The sequence below is a fragment of the Theobroma cacao genome, chromosome 9 (genome assembly GCF_053813885.1).
Source record: "Theobroma cacao isolate CCN51 chromosome 9, ASM5381388v1, whole genome shotgun sequence".
NCBI classification, from domain to species: Eukaryota; Viridiplantae; Streptophyta; class Magnoliopsida; order Malvales; family Malvaceae; genus Theobroma; species Theobroma cacao.
Genome location: NC_142647.1, coordinates 2,374,618 through 2,396,544, shown reverse-complemented (window position 1 = coordinate 2,396,544; position 21,927 = coordinate 2,374,618). Strand labels below are relative to the sequence as shown.

Genomic DNA, 21,927 nt, shown 5'->3' with positions numbered 1-21,927 from the left:
CTTAGGCTTAGTCAACCTACCTTCGTTGAGGAGCTACAGACTTTAAGAAACTGCCATAGATTGCAGTTTACTCTTTGATCGAACCGTCTGCTGTAAGAAGAAGGCCTTTGCTGTTGCATTAACTTCTGGGCTGGCAAGATTTAGCATAGGTTAATGCATCAGCTGCCCTTTAAGTAAGTGGCGAGAAAGAACTGCCCCCTGGCCCCTGGCTCGTCTATGATTCTGCGCCGGGCTCGTGAGGAAGACTTCCTCAAGGCCAAGTCCGAAGGGATCCAGTGCCCAACTACCGAGTACTCCTTGCGTTATCGGTGCCAAGCCAGGAATGGCCGTTTGCACGTAAGCGATCGAAGGCTCTCTCTCTCTCGCTCTGTGGTCTTGTGTAAAGCCTTTCGCACATTATTATTATTGATCTTCATTCTAAGTTAGCGAGTGCCCTTAGAGTATAAGGAAAACTCAATAAAGAAAGAAAAGGAGGCTGATCCGTAACATAAACTGCAGAGGAATGAGTTTCGAGTTGATGAACAAGAGAAAGCCGAAATACGTCTGCAACAACATTCTCCCCGGGTCCTGATTAATTAGGTTAAGCAAAAAACGAGGCGACCTCATTGCTGCTACCGCTAGAGTTAGGAAGGCAAGGAGTTAGTCTACAGCGTCGAAGTCTGAAAGCGGAAGGCTACGCTCTCTTTTTTGCTAAGCAAGTACAGTGCCTTCACCACCCTCTCCAATTGCAGTAGTCATAAAGTATAGACTTCTATAAAAAAAATAGCAGCTTCAGTTAGAAGTTCCGCTCGAGAGGAACGGTTTCCAGATCAGTGCTCTATTTCATATCGTCCCTCTGCTGGTGAATTACAAATTCCCTTCCGGAAGAAAGCAAGAGGAAGACTGAAGTACCATATATATATAAACAATTCATTTCCACTACCAAAATATTAAATCGAAAGTATGTTCATTGCTTAATAGTTTTCTATACACAATACACAGAAAAGCAGGTCTTTGTCTTGACCCCTAAGAGCCAAGAATCAAATCCGGGGACGAAAAAGAAAGAAGAAAAAAAAAAAAAAAGCCAGGCATGGAAGAGAAGAGCTCGAAAGCAGGATAACAAGTTTCTCGTAAGAGTCTCCTCTCTTTTCGAACTTGTAACAGTCCCACTGGCTCTACGACAAGATCAAGTGACCACAACACGAAGTGATGGAAGCTACAGAAATGTTAACCATCTGTTGCTTTTCCCTTAAATATCAAAGTCATCAGAAAAAAACTAGGAATGAAGGTTTAGCCATACTGATCAGCTGCTTCCAGGACAGCCAACCATTTCTGCAACCTCAGCTGCTTGTAAAAGCTCTGAATAAACTCCTCAGCCGCTTCATCCACGCGGTGGTCTTCATCGTCATCCTTTAACACGAATGGCGTCTCCCTAATCTCCACTCTCCGCCCTTTTGGTACCACTAGCGGCGACTCATAATCTCCCGCATCTCTACAGCCCATTGCTCCAAAAACCATACCGTCTCGCGTGCGAGAGCGCGTGTAAGGGTAACGGGATTTGCGCTTTCTGGCATGGAAGGGGACGTAAGGTTGATACGAGGGGCTGGTGCTGCAGCTGAACTCGTACTCCATAGGGGATACGAAGGACAGGTGCACGTCACGTGACCTGCAACTCAGCGAAGCATGATTGGCGACCACGACTTCGTTCAAGGCTTTTCCCATGATCTTCCCACGTTTCATTAAGAAGTGGAGATCGTCAAGCACGAGCTTACTCTTTGAGAAACCCTTTCGTATCATGAAGAAACTTAGACGAGCCAAGTTGCAAAGCTTCTTAGCAATGAAGGGTGGGCTTGGTTCCATGTCTTAGAGTGGGAGATTTTTTGTGTTTTTGCTTTGCTCTTGGGAAAGAGTTTAGGATATCTGGTTTATTTAAAGGAATGGAAAGTCCAAAGTTGATCACTGTTTTGTTTTGTTTTGTGCTTGTCTGTTTGGATTACTTTAGTTTGCTTGTGCTCTTTCTCTCTTCCGTTAATCATGTATCTTTGTCTTCGACCTTAAGAGCTTAGCATTACCTATTGAAAAGTGGGTTTAATCTAATTCCTCCACTTGTAAAAGGGTATTGATTTAATTTAATTGAACTGACCAGTTGGGTATAGTAGCTTTACTATCACATCATTGTCATAATTGCCAATGAGAAGGAAATGATGAAAATCTTGATTGTAAGTGTAACCAAATTATTTTACATTGATTTTTCCATTGTTGTAGTAACTAATCTTAAAGTTTTGATACAAAAGGTGAAAACAAATCAGTAAATACCAAATCACTGTCGTTATCATATACATCAAGTGTTCATTTTCACACAACTATTGCAGATTCTGTATTTATATTACATTGAGGGCTGCTGTCTGCACTTGTAGTTAGCTGTCTCTATTTTGTTCACATTTTTGTACAACAGGTTGTAGATAACTGATGCTTGCACTTGCTGGAACTAATAGGCTTCAAGGCCGACACTCACTGTAGTTTCAGTAATATTAATAAAATTTTAACATTGATTGATAAAAAAGAGAAAAAAACAACTGTTCATTTTACAAGTTGGTTGAGATTTTGGTGTGCATTTAGGATAAGTTCAAAGGAAAGAAAGATTAAAGCTAAATGCATAGACTAACTAATGTATATAGTGGAAAGTGTAAAAGGGAAAAGATATGGCGATCCGTTATGTATTATGTTAAGTTAGGTATAAGCCTTACTTTATCCCTACATTATACAATAATTTCCAATTAAAAATTGATATATTTCAAAGAAATTCTTTAGCTTTATTTAGTTTATTAAGTATTGGGTTTCCTAATGATTACAGAAGCCAGAATCTTATGTTAATTTAAGCGATTTTAGTGTCGGAAGTGGAAGAACCAGCTGTTGGGTTGGAAAAAGTAGGCAAAAATGAAAATGAAATTTCATAGTGATATGCATGCGGTTAATTTTCAATTGAACTTTTCCTTTCATTCCCATTAACTTTAAATTAAAACGTATATACCAGCTTACCAGTGTTCTTTGTTTATCTCTAGGTGTTGATGTCTAAACTGGAAGACTGGAGATTGGGCTGCATCGAGGACCTTTCCCTGGTCGAGCAAAAACCTGAAAGAAGGAAGGAGGCGCCATAAGGTTTTGGTAGGGAAATCATAACCTTTATGCAACCAATTAATAATAAGTTACTAACTCAAACTCCGACAGAAATACTTGCTGGATTCAAATTACCTTGAGAGGCTGCTTGTATACGATCAAGTTCTATAAAAATGTATATATACCAGAAGAGAGTGGTATTAGTAGTTATAATGAACCATAGGAAAGATTGTCTGAGTATTTCTCGATATAGCGCCTGCTTGTTACTTTCAAGAATTCTTCATGTTCTATATACAAGCAGTTTAGGAAGCTATACTGGCGCCTTGTGTGATAGTGCTTACAAAACTTAGAACAGTGAGAGGGACTGGCTAATGGGGTTTAGCCATCGTGTACTCATTCGGGAACATAGTGTTTTGGAGCCTGTATTAGAGATGCTTGCAGGCCGTAATCTGCTGGAACAAGTCTTTTGCCAAAAGTCTAAGCTGGAGACTTGCACCAGCACATTATAGCTCTGCTGAAATGAATAAACTACATCCTTGCTTATCAGGAAAAACACAAGCAATAAAAGTCTTGTTACTCTATGAGTGACAAGACAACCCGAAAAAACTCCCTGTAAATTCAACAAGAAATGATTTGATTTTTTGTTCGAAGCCGTTAATATGACAAGCAAGAAGAAGTTCAGAGGCTCCTGTTGGTCAGACATGAAGTGAAAGAATTGAATTGATAACAAATCTCCATGAACTAAAAAACAATGTACTTACTACGTAAATCATAAAGCATACTAAGAAAAGATGTGATCCCAGATCACTTCTCTTGAACAAAGAAAACAAGTTATCTTCCGTTATGCAATCTAAACCAATGATATTTTTCATTAGTATGGATTCTTATGCATTGAGATTTATCCATGGGAAAAAAAGTTCTCGGACTGGATGCATGTTAAGGGTATTAATAGTAACGTTTTTGGTTTGTGCTGGGTTGAGTGGGGGTTCGGTGCAGGGGTGTTTGTTGATTTGTATAGAGGCCCTGATGCTGAGTGTCTGCTGATGTTCTTGGTTTGGCTTTTGTTTGTCCTAGGAATTTTAGGCTTGTATGCCCTTCACTGGCCGGGTATAGAAGTCTAAAATCTCTTTGGTTCCTTGAGGTGAAGTAATTCATTCACTAATGAAGTCCGCTTTTCAAAAGAAAATAATAATAACGTTTTTTGGGCCTCATAATACATTTGGACAAATAAAGATAATGTTCATTTAACATTCACATAGTTGACCTTTCTCATAAAATAGTCACAATCCATGAGATTCACGCCAGGAATATGTCCAAGTATGTAAGTTGATGCCACGTTAGAAATGATGCCCCTATGCTCTATAAAAAGTTTCTTTCCTATAGAGCTTTTTTAACAATCTTTCTCACTCTAATTACAATGGAGGAGCAAAAGAATTCCCAGCCTAAATGGGAGGCCAAGGTTTCTGCAAGGGTAACGAGTGCTTCTGCAGACCAAATCTGGCCTCTTTACACAGACTTCTTCAACCTTCACAAATGGTATCCCGGTTTAACCACATGTCATGGCATCCACGGCACCAACGGTGAGCCTGGTTGCATCAGGTTCTGCTCAGGTTTCTCAGTCTCTTCCGAGGGCAGTGGCGTCGACAAAGGCTCTGAAAATTGGGCCAAGGAGAGACTAATAGCCGTTGATCATAGCGGGCGTAGCTTAAGCTATGAGATAGTGGACAGCAACATTGGGTTCAATTCGTATGTTGCAACCGTCAAGATTGTTCCTGGGGCTGATGGTGATGATCATCAAAATGGGTGCGTGATCGAGTGGTCCTTCACCGTTGATCCTGTGGAAGGATGGGAATTGGAGGACATGAAGCAAAAATTTCAGGTGGGCCTCCAGGGCCAGGCTAAGAGAATGGAGGATGCAATCTGTCAAGCTTAGAGATTTAACTAGTTAAATTAAGCGGCTCATAGTTTCATGAGTCTTTGATAATATGAACTGCGTTCACTCTGTTTCTTCTTTCTTTCTAAATTAATGTTGACCAACAAGATCTTGTCTGGTTTCCATGTGCCCCAATTACCTTGTATACCGGTTGTTCCAATGTTGTTTAAACCTTGGAATATTAGTTTAAAGAATGATAATAATAATAATAATAATAATATAAACCAACCTCACATGTCTGCCCAGGAGCTTTAAATTGAGCAATCTGTGACATCATAATCAAATGTTTTACCCTCTTGTCTTTTCTAAATTGGAAAAAAGGGATTTATCTCATTATTAATCTATTAAAAAAACAATTTATTCCATTATTACGGAATTAAAAATTTATAACTAAATTAATCAAAAAATAATTATTAACATATATATATATATATATATATGATTTGACACCCTTGATTCTAGCCCACAATTTACACCTTTTTATCCTTTCTATATCACCCCATATGGTTTTGTTGAAGTCTTGAAAAACACTGGCTCCGTAACTTTTCTTCCTTCTCAGTCGGTGGCCTTCTAGCTTTTAATTGCTAGTGGGAATGGTACTGATGCTCGTTACTCGAACTTGTCAATATTCTCTTTAATTAATTAATATTCATTCACACAAAGTCAACTAATCCTTAATTACTACTTATAGGCTTTTCCCCCATACAATGGACATTTAATGCAGTAATTATTTTATTGCATGAAAATAAATTCTTAACCAAAATTATCCAAATACATATTTTAATAAGAAATGTTAAGCGGTAGCTATTATCAATGATTAAGATTATACTTAGAAAAAGAATCTAGAATTTAATATTATCAGTTTCCCTTAATTTGATAAAATTAATTAATGCATTGAATGGAAAACATTTTTTAACTTGTTTAGGGTAATCTGGTAATCTGGCATACCATGCTATATGAAAGCTACTCACCCTGAATATATACGACTTCCCCCACTCAATCATTCAACATTCTCTCCATTACTCTCCATTTTCTTCCATCTCTCTCACAATCACAAATGGCCGAAGAAACACAAACAAAATGGGAAGGAAAGGCCACGGCGGAGCTCAAAAGCTCAACAGCAGAGCAGATATGGCCTTTCCTGGAGGAATTCTGCAACTTAGACAAGTTCTTTCCTGACGTGGATACATGTTACCGAGTAGAGGGAACTCCAGGTCAGCCTGGCCTGGTCCGTTATTGTGCAGGCAAACTTGGATGGGCCAAAGAGAAGCTTTTAACCATTGATCCGACCAACCGCTGCCTAAGCTACGAGGTCCTTGAAGGTAGTTTTGGGTTCAAGAACTACGTGGCCACTGTCAAAGTCTTGCCGATGGAGGGTGATGGTAAACCTGCAGGGTGCAAGATCGAGTGGTCGTTTATAGCTGATCCGTTTGAAGGGTGGAGATTGGAAGATTTCGGTTCTTATCTTGATAATTGTCTGCAATTCGTGGCAAACAAATTGGAGGATGCTATAAAGGCTCAAATCTAGAGGGTAAGATTTCCCGTTGAATAGTATTAAAATGTTACCTAGCTGCATGTATGTTACTCGATGGAAGTTCGGGATCTTTAAATAATCTCTGGTGCCTTATTGCAGTCAAGCTTGGAATGATATTTTTGATAATTTCCATTTTATGTGTGGAAAAAATGATGGATTTAATGCTCTTCGACTAACCCAAAGTCAATGCGATTCTGACAACTGACCAGAAACGTTTGCATTGGAGATGCTGTGTCAAATGTTTGTGTAGATGGTTTATATTAAAATATGTTACAGCATCTATGATTGTCAGCAAATAAGATGGGATAGTTAACTGGAATTGTCAGGGTTCGAGGTCCCTCATGGTTCGCACTCTTTCATTGTTATCTAAGCAACTCCTTCCTTGGTTCGACTTCTTACATTACACTAATATGTTTGGTGGTGTTATAGTAAGTTTAAGCTTAAATCTTTCATGTCTTCTGATCTTCGGTTTATATGGGAAAAAAAGAAAAAGAAAAGAAAGTCGTTTGTTTTAAGCGTGAAAGTCACTTGGGTGCTCTAAAAATTTCAATTTTGATCTACAAACTAACAATTTTTTTTATGGAGAAAGCAGATTCCTGCTATATACGAGTAATTACAAAAGCAGTGAGAGTGATATAGAAGAAATCCGTATTACCTGAAAGGTGTATTAAGATGTTATCCCATTGATCTTCCATCTTTCCCAAGAGTCGATATTGTGAGAGAAACTAGAGATATTTGGTCATATGTACAAATACGATGCAATTTGGATGCATCACTTTCTGACAATTATGAGAAAAAAAAAAAGAAAAGATAATAGAGCTGGCTCACATGAAAGGGATAATTAGTTCTGTCAGATGTAGAACGTAAGAGTAAGGTAAAGCTCACATCGTTACTTCGTCCTTACTGTTTACCAGTTACCAACGAAGTGATCCACTCTTTGGACCACACCCAATGGCAAGCCTGTAAGAGTGGAAGGGGTTGCTTACCTCATTCGTAGGGCAAGAAACAAAATAATGCATGAAACTCGAAAAATTTCCCCCACTTATACCCACGGAATGATATATAGCTACTATTACTATGAAGATATTTTCCAAACAAACCACTATAAATAACAATTGTATAATTACAATATGATTATAAACCGGGTACCAGAGCCCCAAACGCACATGTGGATGAACTGAACTTTCTAAAAACATCTACATTCTTTTGTCTAACTTTCTGTAACAGAAAACACTTAAATCTATCCTGCAGGATCATTTACCAGAGACAACCAATCTTTTCAGCTCCGGCACCTAATCTCTTCTCCATCCAGTCAATTATATCCTGCCCTATCTCTTCACGCTCAGGCTCAAAGAGAAGGTCGTGCAAGAAGCCCTCATAGAGCTTTATGTTCTTGAACCTAGAAGCTGCCTCATTATACAAATCCTGGGAGGCGAGTGGATCAGTCACTTTGTCTGCAGTTCCATGGAGAACAAAGAATGGGATTGTCACAGTCTTAAAGTTTTGCATCAAGTAAGATGAAATGCGCAATATCTCATGCCCTGTTCGGACCCTTATGGGACCAGTATAGACCAAGGGATCAGAGTACTTGGCCAACAGTGCTGCGGGGTCCCTTGAAACTGGGATGCCCCTCTTGTTAGCACCTTTAAACTGGAACTTGGGAGCAACCAGAGAAAAAAGAGGTGCAATAGCCTGCACAAAGACAACATATACAATATTTAACGTGGGTGAAAACAGTACAATTTGTCATATCCTGTTTTAATCAAATATTAAAAGGCCAACTTAAGGGATGCAGAAAGACTATGCTGGAACCACATCGAATATTATTATTTACAATATGTTACAATATTATAACTAGATACTCGCATTACTCAATAGCAAAAGAGTTGACACAAAACCAAAGCAATTCACACATCTCTATTGGAGGAAATCTATTCCTTTAACAATCTCAACCATAATAGTCAGATGTCATTATAGAGGACATAATCATGAAAGCAATATTCATACTAAAACAAAAGCAGCTACTTTCAAATGGGATTAACACCTCAAATTTATTTGCAGGCATCATTTGCTTAACAGAATTTTTTACAGACCTTTGACATTTTAAAAAAGCAGAGCCTGGTTTTTGCATAGAGGAAAGTGGCTATTACAGATGTTGTATCAGGTTATTATTAAACCATTGGCGTGGGTGATTGGTTGGTTTTAACACACTTTTAACTTTAAACATTTACTTAAAGGAATAAAACTCAGATTCAACTACAGCATGATTTACTACGATACAAACCAGGAAGCAGCAACTCACCCCAACAATTGGATGTGCTGGCTTAACACGCAAAGCTGGAGATGTCAGCACAATCCCCTCCAGCATTTCTTCAATATGAGGATATGAAGCTGCCTGCAAAGTTGCACCTTCTTAATTGAAAAGTTCTAGTGGCTTAACTCTACTGAAAACTTTAACTAATGTTAGATGCTATACCTTTAAAACCACAGCTCCACCAGTCGAGTGACCAAAAAGGAAGCAAGGTACACCAGGGTTCTCTGATTTTATCTTTTCCAAGAAAGCCCCCTGAAGAAAGAGAAGATACAAAGCTTAGTAACACCTCGTGGGCATATTTTGAATAAAGCCAAAGACTGCCAAGTTAAAGTTTTAGTTTTTTTCACAAACTGGTAGACATAATAGTCAGTAAGCTTTAAATTATTTATGATTTCAATGTTTTATTATTACAGGAAACATCATTTAAATATTAAAAGACAAAGTAATCAGTATGAATTAATCTCAAGTTGACATTAAGAAGACACAGAGAACTCAAGTAGAACTTACAGTGTCTGCAACAACATGATCAAGTGAGGGAACATATCCATGCAATCCATCACTGCCACCATGACCTATAGCAATAAAGTAAATCTCGTTACTATAACTTAAAGTCATAACTTTGAATACACCTTTGCCAAAGGAAATGCAGAAATACTAGTATCAAATTATGTACCAATCCAGTCCATCGCATATACACCAAAGTTGCAAGAGGTTAATTGCTTGGCAAATTGAGCATATCTTCCACTGTAAATGAACACCAGCGAAAACAGAGTACGAAAAATGAGATTCTTTTCCACTGGGGTGAAAAAACTAAGATACAGTTCGATGTTCAATTAACAAACTAATGTTACCTGTGCTCGTTCAGGCCATGTATAATGATCAAAATGCCCCTAAAATCACAGACAAAAAGCACTTATGAGATGACAGAGTAAAGCAAAAGAGCAACAGAATAAAGGCAACTATAAGACAAGAAAAGAACAAAAAGTACATGCTACAGATTTGTATGATACTATAGACACAAGATAACAGTTAAGCACTATTTCCACATCAACCCAGAAGGATTCAATTGCTGAAGAAAGCAAAGCATCATTCCCTCCAGTTATACAAAAATACAAAAAGTTAGATCATCTCAGTTTCTAGTTCTCAAAATAGGAAACTGAAAATTAAGTTCATCTGAGCAACGGTTATAGTTCCTCTCGAGTCATAAGCATTTCAAAAATTACAAACTTTAATTCATCTTTGAACAGAGAAAATCTAAACGACAAATAAGCACTTTATCTTAAATTTGATAGTACCCATTTTCATTTCATTTCTTTCCCTCAATTCTCTAAGAAAAATATAGTCAATAAAGCAAAAAAAAAAGTCTTACTTCAATTCACCAGTAGCCGGAAACCAGGACCGGCAAAACAAGGCATTTCTTCGAACCCCAAAGAACAGAGACGTGCTCCAGCGGCACCGAATCTCTCCGTCCCCGGTTTCAAACCCCATGTCCAAACCCTCCGCCAAGGCTCTCCTTCTCAAAGTGTCCTCCTCTTCTCGCCTCCATACCAACCTCCGCCTCGCGGTTTTAGCCGGCGATTGAGGCGCAGCAGCAGCAGCCTCAACCCCCAAGACCGCTGTCTGAGAGCGGCGGCGCCGAGGGAAGAGGAGGAGGAGGAGGTACAAGATTACTGATTGAATGAATATGATGGGAATTCTTAGGGTTCTTAGGATCGGGATTATCCGATTGCTCGCTCCCGACGTCAACTGCTCCATCTCCCCCACCGTTGACATGGCAGAGATGGCAAAAAAATAAAACTAAAATTTAGAAAAAATGAAAGTGAAAAAAAAAAATCTATAGGTATAAGATGGAGCTAAAGGAAGGAAAATAACGATTACAGACAAAAAGCGAGAGAATTCCGGGCAGTCCAATTGGGGTATTTATAGCGCGCGAGGGAGATTTCATACACGGAAACTAGAAAAATGGAAACGAAATTAACTGCGGTCGCTGACGTGGATTTGTTTGATTGAGTCCAGGATATGATTTCGGTTTCGTAAGCAAGATAAACGACGATGATTCAGTGAAAACGTAACGCAAGTTGTTGATTACGGGTGTAGGAGAACGGGTTTCCTCGATACAAATCTCGTTTAATTAATTAAAAAATGAAGGAGGGAAGCGATGGGAGAAAGTACAGTGAGGCTCACGCAACAGTTCGTGAAAGATACTCTTGGCTTGCCAGCCTGACAGCTCGGCTCCGGGCCGACCGAGTTTCCGAGTTTGGACGGTTTGTCGTTTACGCGAAAAATTAGAAGGGAAACTGGTTAGCCACCTCCGCTTAATAACTTTCGTTTTTTTTTTTCTTTGCAGGTGGATTACACAGTGAAAAATACTAACCTTATAATAGAATATAAAATTAAAAAAATTATACTATGATCTCTTTTAATTTGTAATTGGATAAGACTTTAAAAAATAAAAATATATTATAATATTTTATATGTATATATCAATATCTTGTTTATCTTTTCTCATTAGATTTATAAATCTTATTAATTTATGACATATGTGTTTGTATGAAAGAACAAACATTAAATAGTGAAAATTTTTAAGGAAATAACTCATAGAAACACATATTAAAAATATTAAAAATATTGATAAAATCATAGAAACATTAATTTATGTATATACAACGTATATTGATTATTGATGTTTTTTATATGGGTTTTGAATCAAATATATGGTTATACGATTTAGGTTGACATAATGTTCAAATAAGTTTCTAAATTATTTAAAAGAATTCAAATACATTCTTAATCTTTTATTAGTATAATCAAATTCTTATATTTTTATTTTGAGTCAAATAAAATTTTATAATTAATAATTGACTAAACTTAATGTAAATATTGAAAAATATCATATAATTATGTTATCATACCAAATGAACATGTCACATCATTTTTAATTATTATATATCATTATATCACATCATCATTAATTATGATATATTAGAATGTCATGAGGCAAAGAACAATAAATGACATTTTAACTCTTAAAAACTTATTTGATTCAAAATAAAAATATAACGATTTGATTAAATATAATAAAAGTATAAATTAAATTTTTTAATTAGTTTAAATTTTGTTATATAATATTATTTATGTTTTATTACGTTTTGATACGATAAACTATCTTTATAAAATCAAGTATAATATAAATTGTTATATATTTAAATTAAATAAATTAAATAAAATATAGTATTGATAATAGAACATATATTAATGGTCATTAAAGACTAAACACATAGCTAATTAGTTGGCATCACTTTAATACTATTTTTTAAATACTATTGAGATTTGCGAGTAATGTGGATCAATTCTAAATATAAGTGGTATATAAGTTATTAAAAATTCACTCTCATGAATTGCATTGTATTAGTTAATTGCAAAATGTTAGTGTTTCTAAATTAATAATATTTTATTTTTTAAATAAATTATAGACTGGAAAGCAAGGTATCCTTTTTATTTTTAATTCCTAATTTTCAGTCGTAACAATCGGCGGGTCGATCCACCGAAAATTTAACCACCCTTTAAATTAAAATTTATAGTTTGAAATTTGAACAGCGGAAAAGGAGGAGCCAGCCGGTTGACTTCAGCCGCTCTGTGGCTGAGGCTTCGTTCGAAACTGAGTATCAAGGAAGCTTCGATGAAATCGTACCACAAAACGACGGCTATTTCTAGCCTCTAAAATTCTCTCGATTATCGACACTGGGATTCGTCCACGTGTCATCCCTGAACCCCGAAGTTCTGTTCAAAATATAATATTACAGTTCCCTCCTCTCTCTCTCTCTCTCTCTCTTTTCTATGGCTAATTAACCAGCCAAGCAAGCGGACTAAGCCATGGACATGAAAATTGACAACTTATTAGCGGATCGTCACGTCCTTTTCTGTCACCACAACGCACGTAAACATCACTGCGACCTATGGTCTCTTGCCCTAAATCTTTTTATTTTTTAAATTTTCATTTAAGAAGTGCTTTTTTTTAGTATAATATTGACATTATTTAAGAGTTTTAAGTAGTTTAGATAAGGGAAAGTTTTTGATTTGAACGAAGGTGATTTTTGTCTTTTTAAAACATATATACCAGATAATTAAGAATAAGGATATAGGGTTTAGGGTCTTAAATGGCCTATAAGTATAGGGATATATAGGTTATGCTTTTTCAACGTATTACAGAATAAACAAATCTTGCATGCAATGTAGACAAAATTAAGATTGATGATTAAGTGCATTAAATGAAAATGAAAGGGTAATCAAAGGATTTAATTTACTAAGAAAGTGGTGGAAGAACTGATGCATGCAAGTATGGGAAATCATCTTTGCCTATATTTCCTTTGCTTCTTACCTACGTTATATTACAGCATCAATGTATCAGTTTACATAACTTATGAATATTATAATCATACCTTTGATTTAGGTAATAACTAACATGGATCAACATATATGATAGCATAACGAGATGGGATATTTAAGCTAGGGAAATATTTGACAGCTCTTCGCATCTTTTACTCAAGACAAGGAAGATGCGTTAAAGGGGGGGTGCATGATTGAGAAAGTTGGTGAAGTCCTGCACTCCAACTTAATGCTTTTGCAGTTTATTGGCTGTCTTTTGCCAAAGGGGATAAGCAGCTAGTAACATTGGAAACCGACTATCAGATGGGTTTTCAATGAGTGTCAGCTGACTGATGGATGGTCCTTGAATTTTCCATCAGTGTGGGCAGCTAGCTAGCTTGTCGGATGAATGCTCTTCGTATTTGTTCCGAGTCGAGTGGATTTCTCTTTGATTTGTTCGTATTTGCTGAGGCGGAGGAGGGGAGGGGGCCTACTGGGGCTCCCAACAATTTTAAAAATTTTATAATTTCTCTTTAATTTATAAAGATTTTAAGAAATTTTAATATATTTTATTTTTGAAAATGTTATAAATTTATCTCTATAATAATTTTTTATTTTGTAAGATGCTTTACAATAATCAATCAATAATTATTTTTAATAAATATAAAATAAAATCTATTATAATAGAATTATTCTCAAACTCTATTTTTTAAAAATTTAATAATCACCATCTCTTGTTTTCTTTTTTTTTTACCAAATATCATAGAAACAAAAATAAATTTTTTACGCATTTTTGCTTGCCAGTTTTTTTTATTTCATGTCATGATAATTAGTAAGTTTGGCTTATTTACTTATTTTATTTTTAATAATTTTAATTTTAATTTTTTATTTAATAATTTTTACTTTGTATTTTAATTTAGGATTTATCATCTTAGTCATTTTTTGTTGAAAGCAACAAAACAATGATTTAATTAAACATCTAAAATTAGTTATTACTTATTTATTTAAGGATTGCTTGATTACTTTCCTATAATTTTTTTGTGTTTTTTTACTTATATTCTTGTGAACAATTAAGTTTTTTTATTCAAGATTATTTCTTCATTAAATTATTTATTGATATTGTATTTAATTTTTGTAATTAATTTTAGGGAATTGCTTTCTCATTGAATTGTTTATTAATAGTCTTTAATATTTTTTAGAGAATTGCTTCCTATTGAGATTTTAATTATTATACTTGTTAATTTTTTATTTGTTGTTAAATTTATTTAAAAATTAAAATTATTGTCATTATTAAATTATTCATGATTATACTAGTTAATTTTTTAAGTAAATTATTAAGATTGATTTCATTGAATATTTTTTAGATTTATTTATATAGTTTTTATATGAACTTTTTTCACTTAATTTTTTTAAAATTTTTATTAAATATTTAATTTTTAATATAATTATTTTATAGACATCATTTTCGACTCTTCACACCTAAACATGAAATCTTAGTTCTGCCATTGTTTGTTTAAGAGTCTAGTTGCAATCTATGGGCTAAAAGGACTGTAGGTTTGATAGATCATCATTATTCCAGGGAGCAGAAGGAAGAAAAAATGGGGAAAGTTGGAACAATTTTGAATGCATCATATATCACCAATAAGCATCATATTTTTAACCTTCAGACATAATTATTAAAGTTAATTCCACTTCTCTCTTTTGGAAAAGGCAATAGTACAAATTTAAATGGATGGTCCAAAATGAAAAGTTGGCGTCCAATAATGGTGACAAGAACATCCTTTTCCCCTGTGGCCAAACTTTATAGCGACATCCTTGGGAGTGTAAAAAGCAGGCAAGATAATTGTCTTCAGTTTGTTTATCTTTACGGCTTGTATTCTAATGGACCAGATCCATATATATCCATGCGCCTATTGAAAATCGAATTAAATTTCAAAGGTTGGGAACGATCCTTTGACAAAATAAAGAAAAGAAGTGGAAGGCAGGTTGGGTTCTTCGCATGCATGTGCACATCATGGAGAAATATGAACTCTTGTCGCTTATCGAGAAAGCGATGGTGCATGTAATTTTCCAGATGGGGACATTTTTTTTAATCACAATGGAGGAGGAGAAAGCAAGAAAAAGAACAGCAAGAATGATTTCATGGTGACTCTGAGATAAGATTGGTAGCGTATTCAGTGGATAAAAAGCAAGAAATGTGTATTCAAACGATTAAAGGGAGAGAAGGATATCTAAACTGGAGCTATACTGAACTTTATTATAAATTATTATTAGAGGACAAACTCCAGTAGAAAAAGCTAATAATCTCCATGAAATAAGGCAAGTGATTGATGATTTAATGAATATGATAGATGTGTTTGAATGGGAGTTTGTTCTTTCTCTAACAAAATCAAGCAATCAACACATCTTTTTCTGTGGTATTGCCTGATAGTAGATGGAAATTGAAAAAGCTGGTAAATGGACCACAGGCTGTGGTTCTTGTGTACTTAAAGTTGGGATTAGGTACCAAAAAACAGACTTTGCTATTATAGGAAACATCGTAGGACTGCAAGTTTTAACTACTGATCATGGGATTCAAAAAGTTTGAATCAAGACAGACGAAAATTATAGCCTCCAACCTCTGTATGTGTATGTCAGCTTGATAACTTGCATTGGCATTTTATATAACCTGTGGTCCTAAACAAAGAAAATGATATGGTGAAGGCTGTGCCTACTAAATGGAAATGAAATACTTGGTAGGAAAAAGGAGAAGCCAAACGAAAGAGAGAAAAAAGATATATTTTCACTTTTTTTTTATTCATATTGGGCAGTCTAGCCTAACTCAGGTGGACCAAACCCTTTTGCCCCAAATGGGCTCAGTATTTTACCCAAGGACTAACTTGGGTCAGAAAGACACATACCAATAGTATAGGCCAGGCCACTTAAACAATAAAGTCTGCCATGTTCATGTCACAAATTCGGAGGGACTTGAAAGTTAAAAGATGCATTTGGCTTGGACGGATGCCCAAATGCGCAGTCCATATTAAACTGGCGCAGATGATCTACCGTGGCGTCTCAGAAATTTACGGCATACCATTCATTTTTCTTAAATTCTGCCCGATGTCGGTCAAAGGTGATTCTTCTTGCAAGGCCTAGAAGTCTGCATTGCCTGCTCCAGGAGCTCTAAAGCAAAATGAAGAATTCTTTGTCTATGAACAAATGTTGTTAATCTCATTGGTTACCCTCAACTTTTCGAGCTCAGCCCTGCAGATGAACGACTAATGACAGAAACACTAGCAAAGTTAACGTTACAATTGAAGCAAGATTTGAATGAACTGATAATCTTGTCAACTTCCAGTCATTCAAAGAGAAGCGAGTTTCTAACTCTAGCAAGGTCACCTATCACCTGTAATCATAATCAGATTGGCAAGAAATCTTGTAATTCAGTATTACTTTCTCGTCAATATAGTGGATCATCAAATTCTGCTGCCTAAACCGAGAAAAACCGCTGTATGCTTTAATGGCTGCTCTGCTCTCTTTAACAATGCAATAAATAGCCAGCCAGCAAGAAGTTGTCTTTCCACCTAGGATTTCTCAGAGTTGTGTGGGCTTAAACCAGAGCAATTAAAGCAAAACAGGCAATTGGCTAAATGGGCTTCATGCAATTCATCACAAGAGAAAAACGGAAATGGAAAAGGATTGTTGCCCAGCACAGTATCCTTCTATATACCTGAAAGGGCCAACAGAATTCATTTAACTTAAAACCATCAGTCACCTTTACCGTATAAAGTTCAAAATCCTTCTTGCTTTATCCCGTATAAATAACTGATCAGGAAAACAAAAACCACACAATCAAAGCCTTTATATTTAACTTTTTCAAGCGAAGAGGAAGCCAAAAACTACTTTTCGTCCTTTTTCTGCAGGACCCCTGTGAATGCAAACCCCCCCTCCGTATGACAACGCCATCTCTCCTCTTTCACTTTCCCTGATCACATGCTTTGATGTGTTTTCTCGTGATATTGGAGTTCTTTAGATTAATTGGCTCTGTTGTTCATAGTTTACACCATCTTTAAAACAATAATAAAAGAAAATCATATTCCATTAATTTCGATTACTTTTTCCTGATATCAGGTACGCTTGGAACTCGTATGGTTGGAGTAGACCATCTCGTGAATAACCATAATGTTTAATTTTTCCTCATGGGAAAGAAAAAGCGTCTCAGCAGCAAATTCCTCAATGCATCAGGGTTTCTTGTCTTCCTCTAACTAGCTAGCTAGTTGTTCACTTGAGCTGACCCCTCAACAAAACCACTCTTGCTAGTTCCTCAGTATAGTTATAGACAGAGTTAGGAGCCGCCCAACACCAGCCACACGATTCTTTAGTGTTTAAATCTAAAATAGTACTATACGTAATTCCAATATAATCGTGAAAAATCTAGCTTTTTCAGGTCCTCTCTGTCTCTCTCTCATTGATTGCAGGCATAAATAATTTCTGCTGTCCACATACATTTTACCTAGGGATCCTAGAGAAATTACAACATCTATATAAATCAAATCATGGGGGTCCTCCCATTTGTTCCATATACGAAACTTGTTGGTCTCAGCTAAGAAACCAAACATACACCGAAAAGCTAGAAACTCGTTTTTCCCATTTCTGTTTTTCATACACCCACTGCCATGGCACCGAATAGGGAAAAAAATATCGTTAGTTCTTACTCTCAGAGCCACGGTGTCAACAAGCCTCGGCTTTCAATGGAGAGTCTCCAAAGAACAATATCTGATATATCGTTTGAACTAGGCAAAGAAGCCATTGACGCAACGCTTCCGCCCATATCCGAAGTCGAGGATGCCAAGTGCGAGTGCTGTGGCATGTCCGAGGAGTGCACTGCTGAGTACATTAGTAAAGTTCGTGACAAGTTTGCGGGGAAATTGGTTTGCGGACTTTGTGCCGAAGCTATCAATGAAGAGATGGAGAAGAACGGAGGGAAAAGAGAAGAAGCCTTGAATGAGCACATGAGTGCTTGTGTCAGGTTCAACAGGTTGGGTCGGACTCACCCTGTGCTGTACCAAGCTGAGGCAATGAGAGAAATCCTGAAGAAGAGTTCAAGGGTCAGGGCTAAGTCTCTGAGTCCTAGGGACAAGGGTGGTCCGCAGAAGGGTCGTATCTCAAGGAGCTCGAGTTGTATGCCGGTAATCGCCAAGGAGATTGGTGACCGGACCAAGGTGAATTGACACACCCGATTAATGGCATTCAAGGCAGAATACCTTCTAACTAAGGGAACTTCAAACTAGATGGCTATAGCTCAAATACTCAAATTTTTGCTTTTGTTTTTTACACTTGAAAACCTACTAAGTCTTGAGTTATGTACATAATTAGGAAATTGAGTTTTTCCATCTTCTAAATCCCACCAGGATTTAAACTCGATACCTTTTAATGAACAAGTCCTCTTGGACATCAATTCTAGGGTTCTCTTGTGGCTATGTAGTAGTAAGTTCTTCCTTTTCCCTAGCTATTGTACTTATCAGTTGCCCTTCAAAGAACTGATTTTATCTTGTAGCAGAATATTTCGAGTAATTAGCAATCATATTTTAGAATTTTTGTGAATATTTTTTATGTACTTAACGTCATATATTATATTTTAGAGTTGTTATTTTTAAAATTTAAGTTTTTTGTGTGATTGAACTATTTGAGGAGATAAATGTTTTATATTATATATAAGACGCTCATATGTAAAATACTTATATTCCCAAGAAATATTTATTGATTACAATTTTTTTTTAAACTTAATTATTGATTACAATTTAAAACATTTAATTTAACTATCTTATATTTAAAATATGAGGTAAAATTTTTTATGCCCCTTGAACAGAACTAAGGCAAAATTGCTTCGTTTATACAAATTACTACCCAGATTTCTATGACCTTTAATTTTGCAATCTATAACTGTACATAAGAAAGAAGGGAAAGCATTAAAATGAGTATCAGCTCAACTGCAAGCTTGAGGATGAAACTTTTTTATTTAGGTTGTCTTGAGACCAACGATAATTGTTTTTCATCTTTTTTTTTTTTTTTTATATATAATTAGAAGAGGAAGGATTTAAACCTTACTCTTGAGGTAGGGAGATTTTGCACCAACCAATAAGTCAAATGCTAGAGTGTTTTTTTTTTCATCTTTCTTGTTAAGGTGGAAATCAATTTATGTTAGTAATTAATTTAGCCAAAATTGTGCAAGTGCATGTAAGGAAATCAAAACATAATTGAATTCCAATATATTCCTGGATTTCCACAGGGAAGGAGATTCATTCTCATTCTCATAGCATTGGATCACGTCTTCTCCTCTTCTCGTAAAAATTCAATTAAAATTGGTCAGTTTAATGGATACAAGCACAACTCTAACCCTTGCTATATTACTTGGGAATTCCATCACCCCCATCAATGCCGAGTTATATGCAAAGTCTTCTACTGAAATGGTATCAACGAGGTCTTGATGTATTGGTAATCAAGGCACTCTGAGAGTTTGTGATTCGATGGATGAGTTCAACAATTTACTTGCACTAGGATGATCTCATTGTTTCAACTAGAAATTTGTCATGAAAACTTTCTATTGGAAAAAATTAAATGCCAAAAAATTTGTAAAAGGAACAATGGACCAATTCTATCGGCAGTTGATCTAAATTTTATGCTGTCTTCTGATTTCTTGGGCTTGTAACAATGGGCTAGTTTGAAGGCAGGCCTAGTTCAGTAGAAGACTAGAATCTGGTTCCGATGAGGGAGATGGAGTAGGATTGCTCCCTGCTTGGCCCAAATGTGATTGAATAATCTTAATCTTGGCCCAATAAGAAAAAGGGAACAAGGAAAAAAAAAAGAGAGGAATCAACAAAAAAATCGGCTTAAAAACTTATTAATTACTGGAAAAACACTTAAAATTGAGATTTCTAAATGAAATTATTGAGTAAAAAATATAAATAAAAATGGGTATTTAAAGTATTAATACTCAGGCTAAACTTCATCAATCAGCTTTATACCTTGAAACATAAGAAAAAGAAATATCAGTAAAAGAACCTATAACTATGATTAAACTTGTCAATTCTGAATATAGGCATGAAATGCATAGACGATATAATTAGAAACTTATTGACATAGCTTCAAATATCTTGATGACATGGCTGGAGCCATGCATAGAAACATTGTGAGGCATGCATGTCGGCGGCCATTAATATATATACAAACTGATAATAAAACCATGTATCACTGAGGACATCATCAGCACGAGAAAGAAGATGGGTTTCTTTTTAAATGTCCTTGTTCTTCTTCTGCTTTGCGATTTTACGGTCCTAGATATAGCTATAGGATGGTGGACCATAATATACTATTAATAGGTTTTCTCTTCTCATGATTTGCATGCAAATCTCTTTTTCACACACTCTCGGATGGCCACTTTTTTCTATTTTTGCACTAGTATTTAATTTCTTTCTGATCTCCATAATCTATCCCTTATCCATGCAGTTGGGATATGAACAAATCTGCCAGCTGCAACTATATCAACTACATGACAACATGTTAGGTATAATTAATGGAGTAAATATTAATAATCTAAACAAGGGAATTCAAATCCAAATCTTCCTTGTTTGATATTCCTGGATTTTGACTATAGTTTCCAATACAGCTATATATATATATATATATGCATTGAATTATACCCCTAATAATGACTTTGATTTATAATTCTAGGATGACTATAAAATTGATAGATAGAGATGCTTCCACGCCTATATATATATAAATTTTGCAAACATTGAATCCGAATGCCAACATATAAATTACAGTGAAACGGGGGCTCGTGAATCTTCACGAGTGTGCATGCATGGTCATGCACGAGAATTCGAAATTCCATACCTTCGGCAAAAACACATGGATAAAGGGCATCTTTAGATTTTAATAATCCCCCTGCCTGCATGTAGTCTTTCCCCGTAACATCTCGCATCGCTATCTGCTCCTCCAAATAGCAGCACAACATGTCCCTGCAAGTGGTACCATTTGGTAGTGTTTTATGGCATGAAAAGTGATTCATCACATCAATAGATAAAGAGAACACTGATATTTCTGCCTGTAAAGTGTAAAAGATTAACGGTATTGAACAGCTAGACCTTCTCATGATCAGACGTATGTACCTCCCTCAATCTAGTACGGTTGATTGATTTCTTCTCTCTCTTTATATATATATATCTTAATTTGAAACCCTAATACGCATAAATAAATTTGCTTCCTTCAAGCCAAGATTTGTAACCAATTAAAGAATCATCCCAAACTCTTTTCAGTCATGGTATTCATTTTTTTAGCGTTTGTTACAATATTATTGCTTCTTTTTCTTCTTAACTATTCGTTTTTTACGTTGGTTCGAATTCATAATTCTCTGTCTTCCTACAGAGTGAGCAAAGGCTTCTTCGGAAGGCGGTGTCTGATGTTTCTTCGGAAATCGAAAAGTATACAGCGTTAGAATCTTCTACAGTTGATGATCAACTGCTGAAGCAAGCAGAATGCGAATGCTGTGGACTCAAAGAGGATTGCACCACGGATTACATCACAAGAGTCAGGGGTTGCCATTGTGGCATATGGGTCTGCGGCCTTTGCTCTGAGGTTGTAAAAGAAAGGTTACGTCGAGCTCCGGAGACAGCCATGCAAGATGCAGTGAGGTTTCATAGGGAA

The 21,927-nt window shown here is 35.9% G+C and overlaps 5 protein-coding genes across 5 annotated transcripts; 3 read left to right on the top strand and 2 right to left on the bottom strand.

Annotated features, from left to right (window-relative positions):
- Positions 1-929: 929 nt before the first annotated feature.
- Positions 930-1,892, bottom strand: LOC18587995 (Avr9/Cf-9 rapidly elicited protein). The gene has a single exon (XM_007012100.3). The coding sequence runs from the start codon at positions 1,837-1,839 to the stop codon at positions 1,270-1,272; it is 570 nt and encodes a 189-aa protein (XP_007012162.3). The 5' UTR covers positions 1,840-1,892; the 3' UTR covers positions 930-1,269.
- Positions 1,893-4,483: 2,591 nt separating this feature from the next.
- Positions 4,484-5,257, top strand: LOC18587993 (Polyketide cyclase/dehydrase and lipid transport superfamily protein). Its single transcript, XM_018127083.2, has one exon. It carries the CDS (start codon positions 4,514-4,516, stop codon positions 5,027-5,029), a length of 516 nt encoding a protein of 171 aa, XP_017982572.2. The 5' UTR covers positions 4,484-4,513; the 3' UTR covers positions 5,030-5,257.
- A 768-nt stretch (positions 5,258-6,025) lies between these two features.
- On the top strand, positions 6,026-6,700 carry LOC18587994 (Polyketide cyclase/dehydrase and lipid transport superfamily protein). Its single transcript, XM_007012099.3, has one exon. It carries the CDS (start codon positions 6,087-6,089, stop codon positions 6,555-6,557), a length of 471 nt encoding a protein of 156 aa, XP_007012161.3. The 5' UTR covers positions 6,026-6,086; the 3' UTR covers positions 6,558-6,700.
- A 949-nt stretch (positions 6,701-7,649) lies between these two features.
- Positions 7,650-11,002, bottom strand: LOC18587992 (alpha/beta-Hydrolases superfamily protein). The gene is made up of 7 exons (XM_018128447.2): positions 10,247-11,002; positions 9,729-9,767; positions 9,551-9,621; positions 9,385-9,449; positions 9,040-9,129; positions 8,866-8,958; positions 7,650-8,255 (listed from the first exon to the last, which is right to left on the bottom strand). The coding sequence occupies exons 1-7, from the start codon at positions 10,648-10,650 to the stop codon at positions 7,821-7,823; spliced, it is 1,197 nt and encodes a 398-aa protein (XP_017983936.2). The 5' UTR covers positions 10,651-11,002; the 3' UTR covers positions 7,650-7,820.
- Positions 11,003-17,783: 6,781 nt separating this feature from the next.
- On the top strand, positions 17,784-18,825 carry LOC18587990 (uncharacterized). Its single transcript, XM_007012095.3, has one exon. It carries the CDS (start codon positions 17,898-17,900, stop codon positions 18,450-18,452), a length of 555 nt encoding a protein of 184 aa, XP_007012157.3. The 5' UTR covers positions 17,784-17,897; the 3' UTR covers positions 18,453-18,825.
- Positions 18,826-21,927: the final 3,102 nt, after the last annotated feature.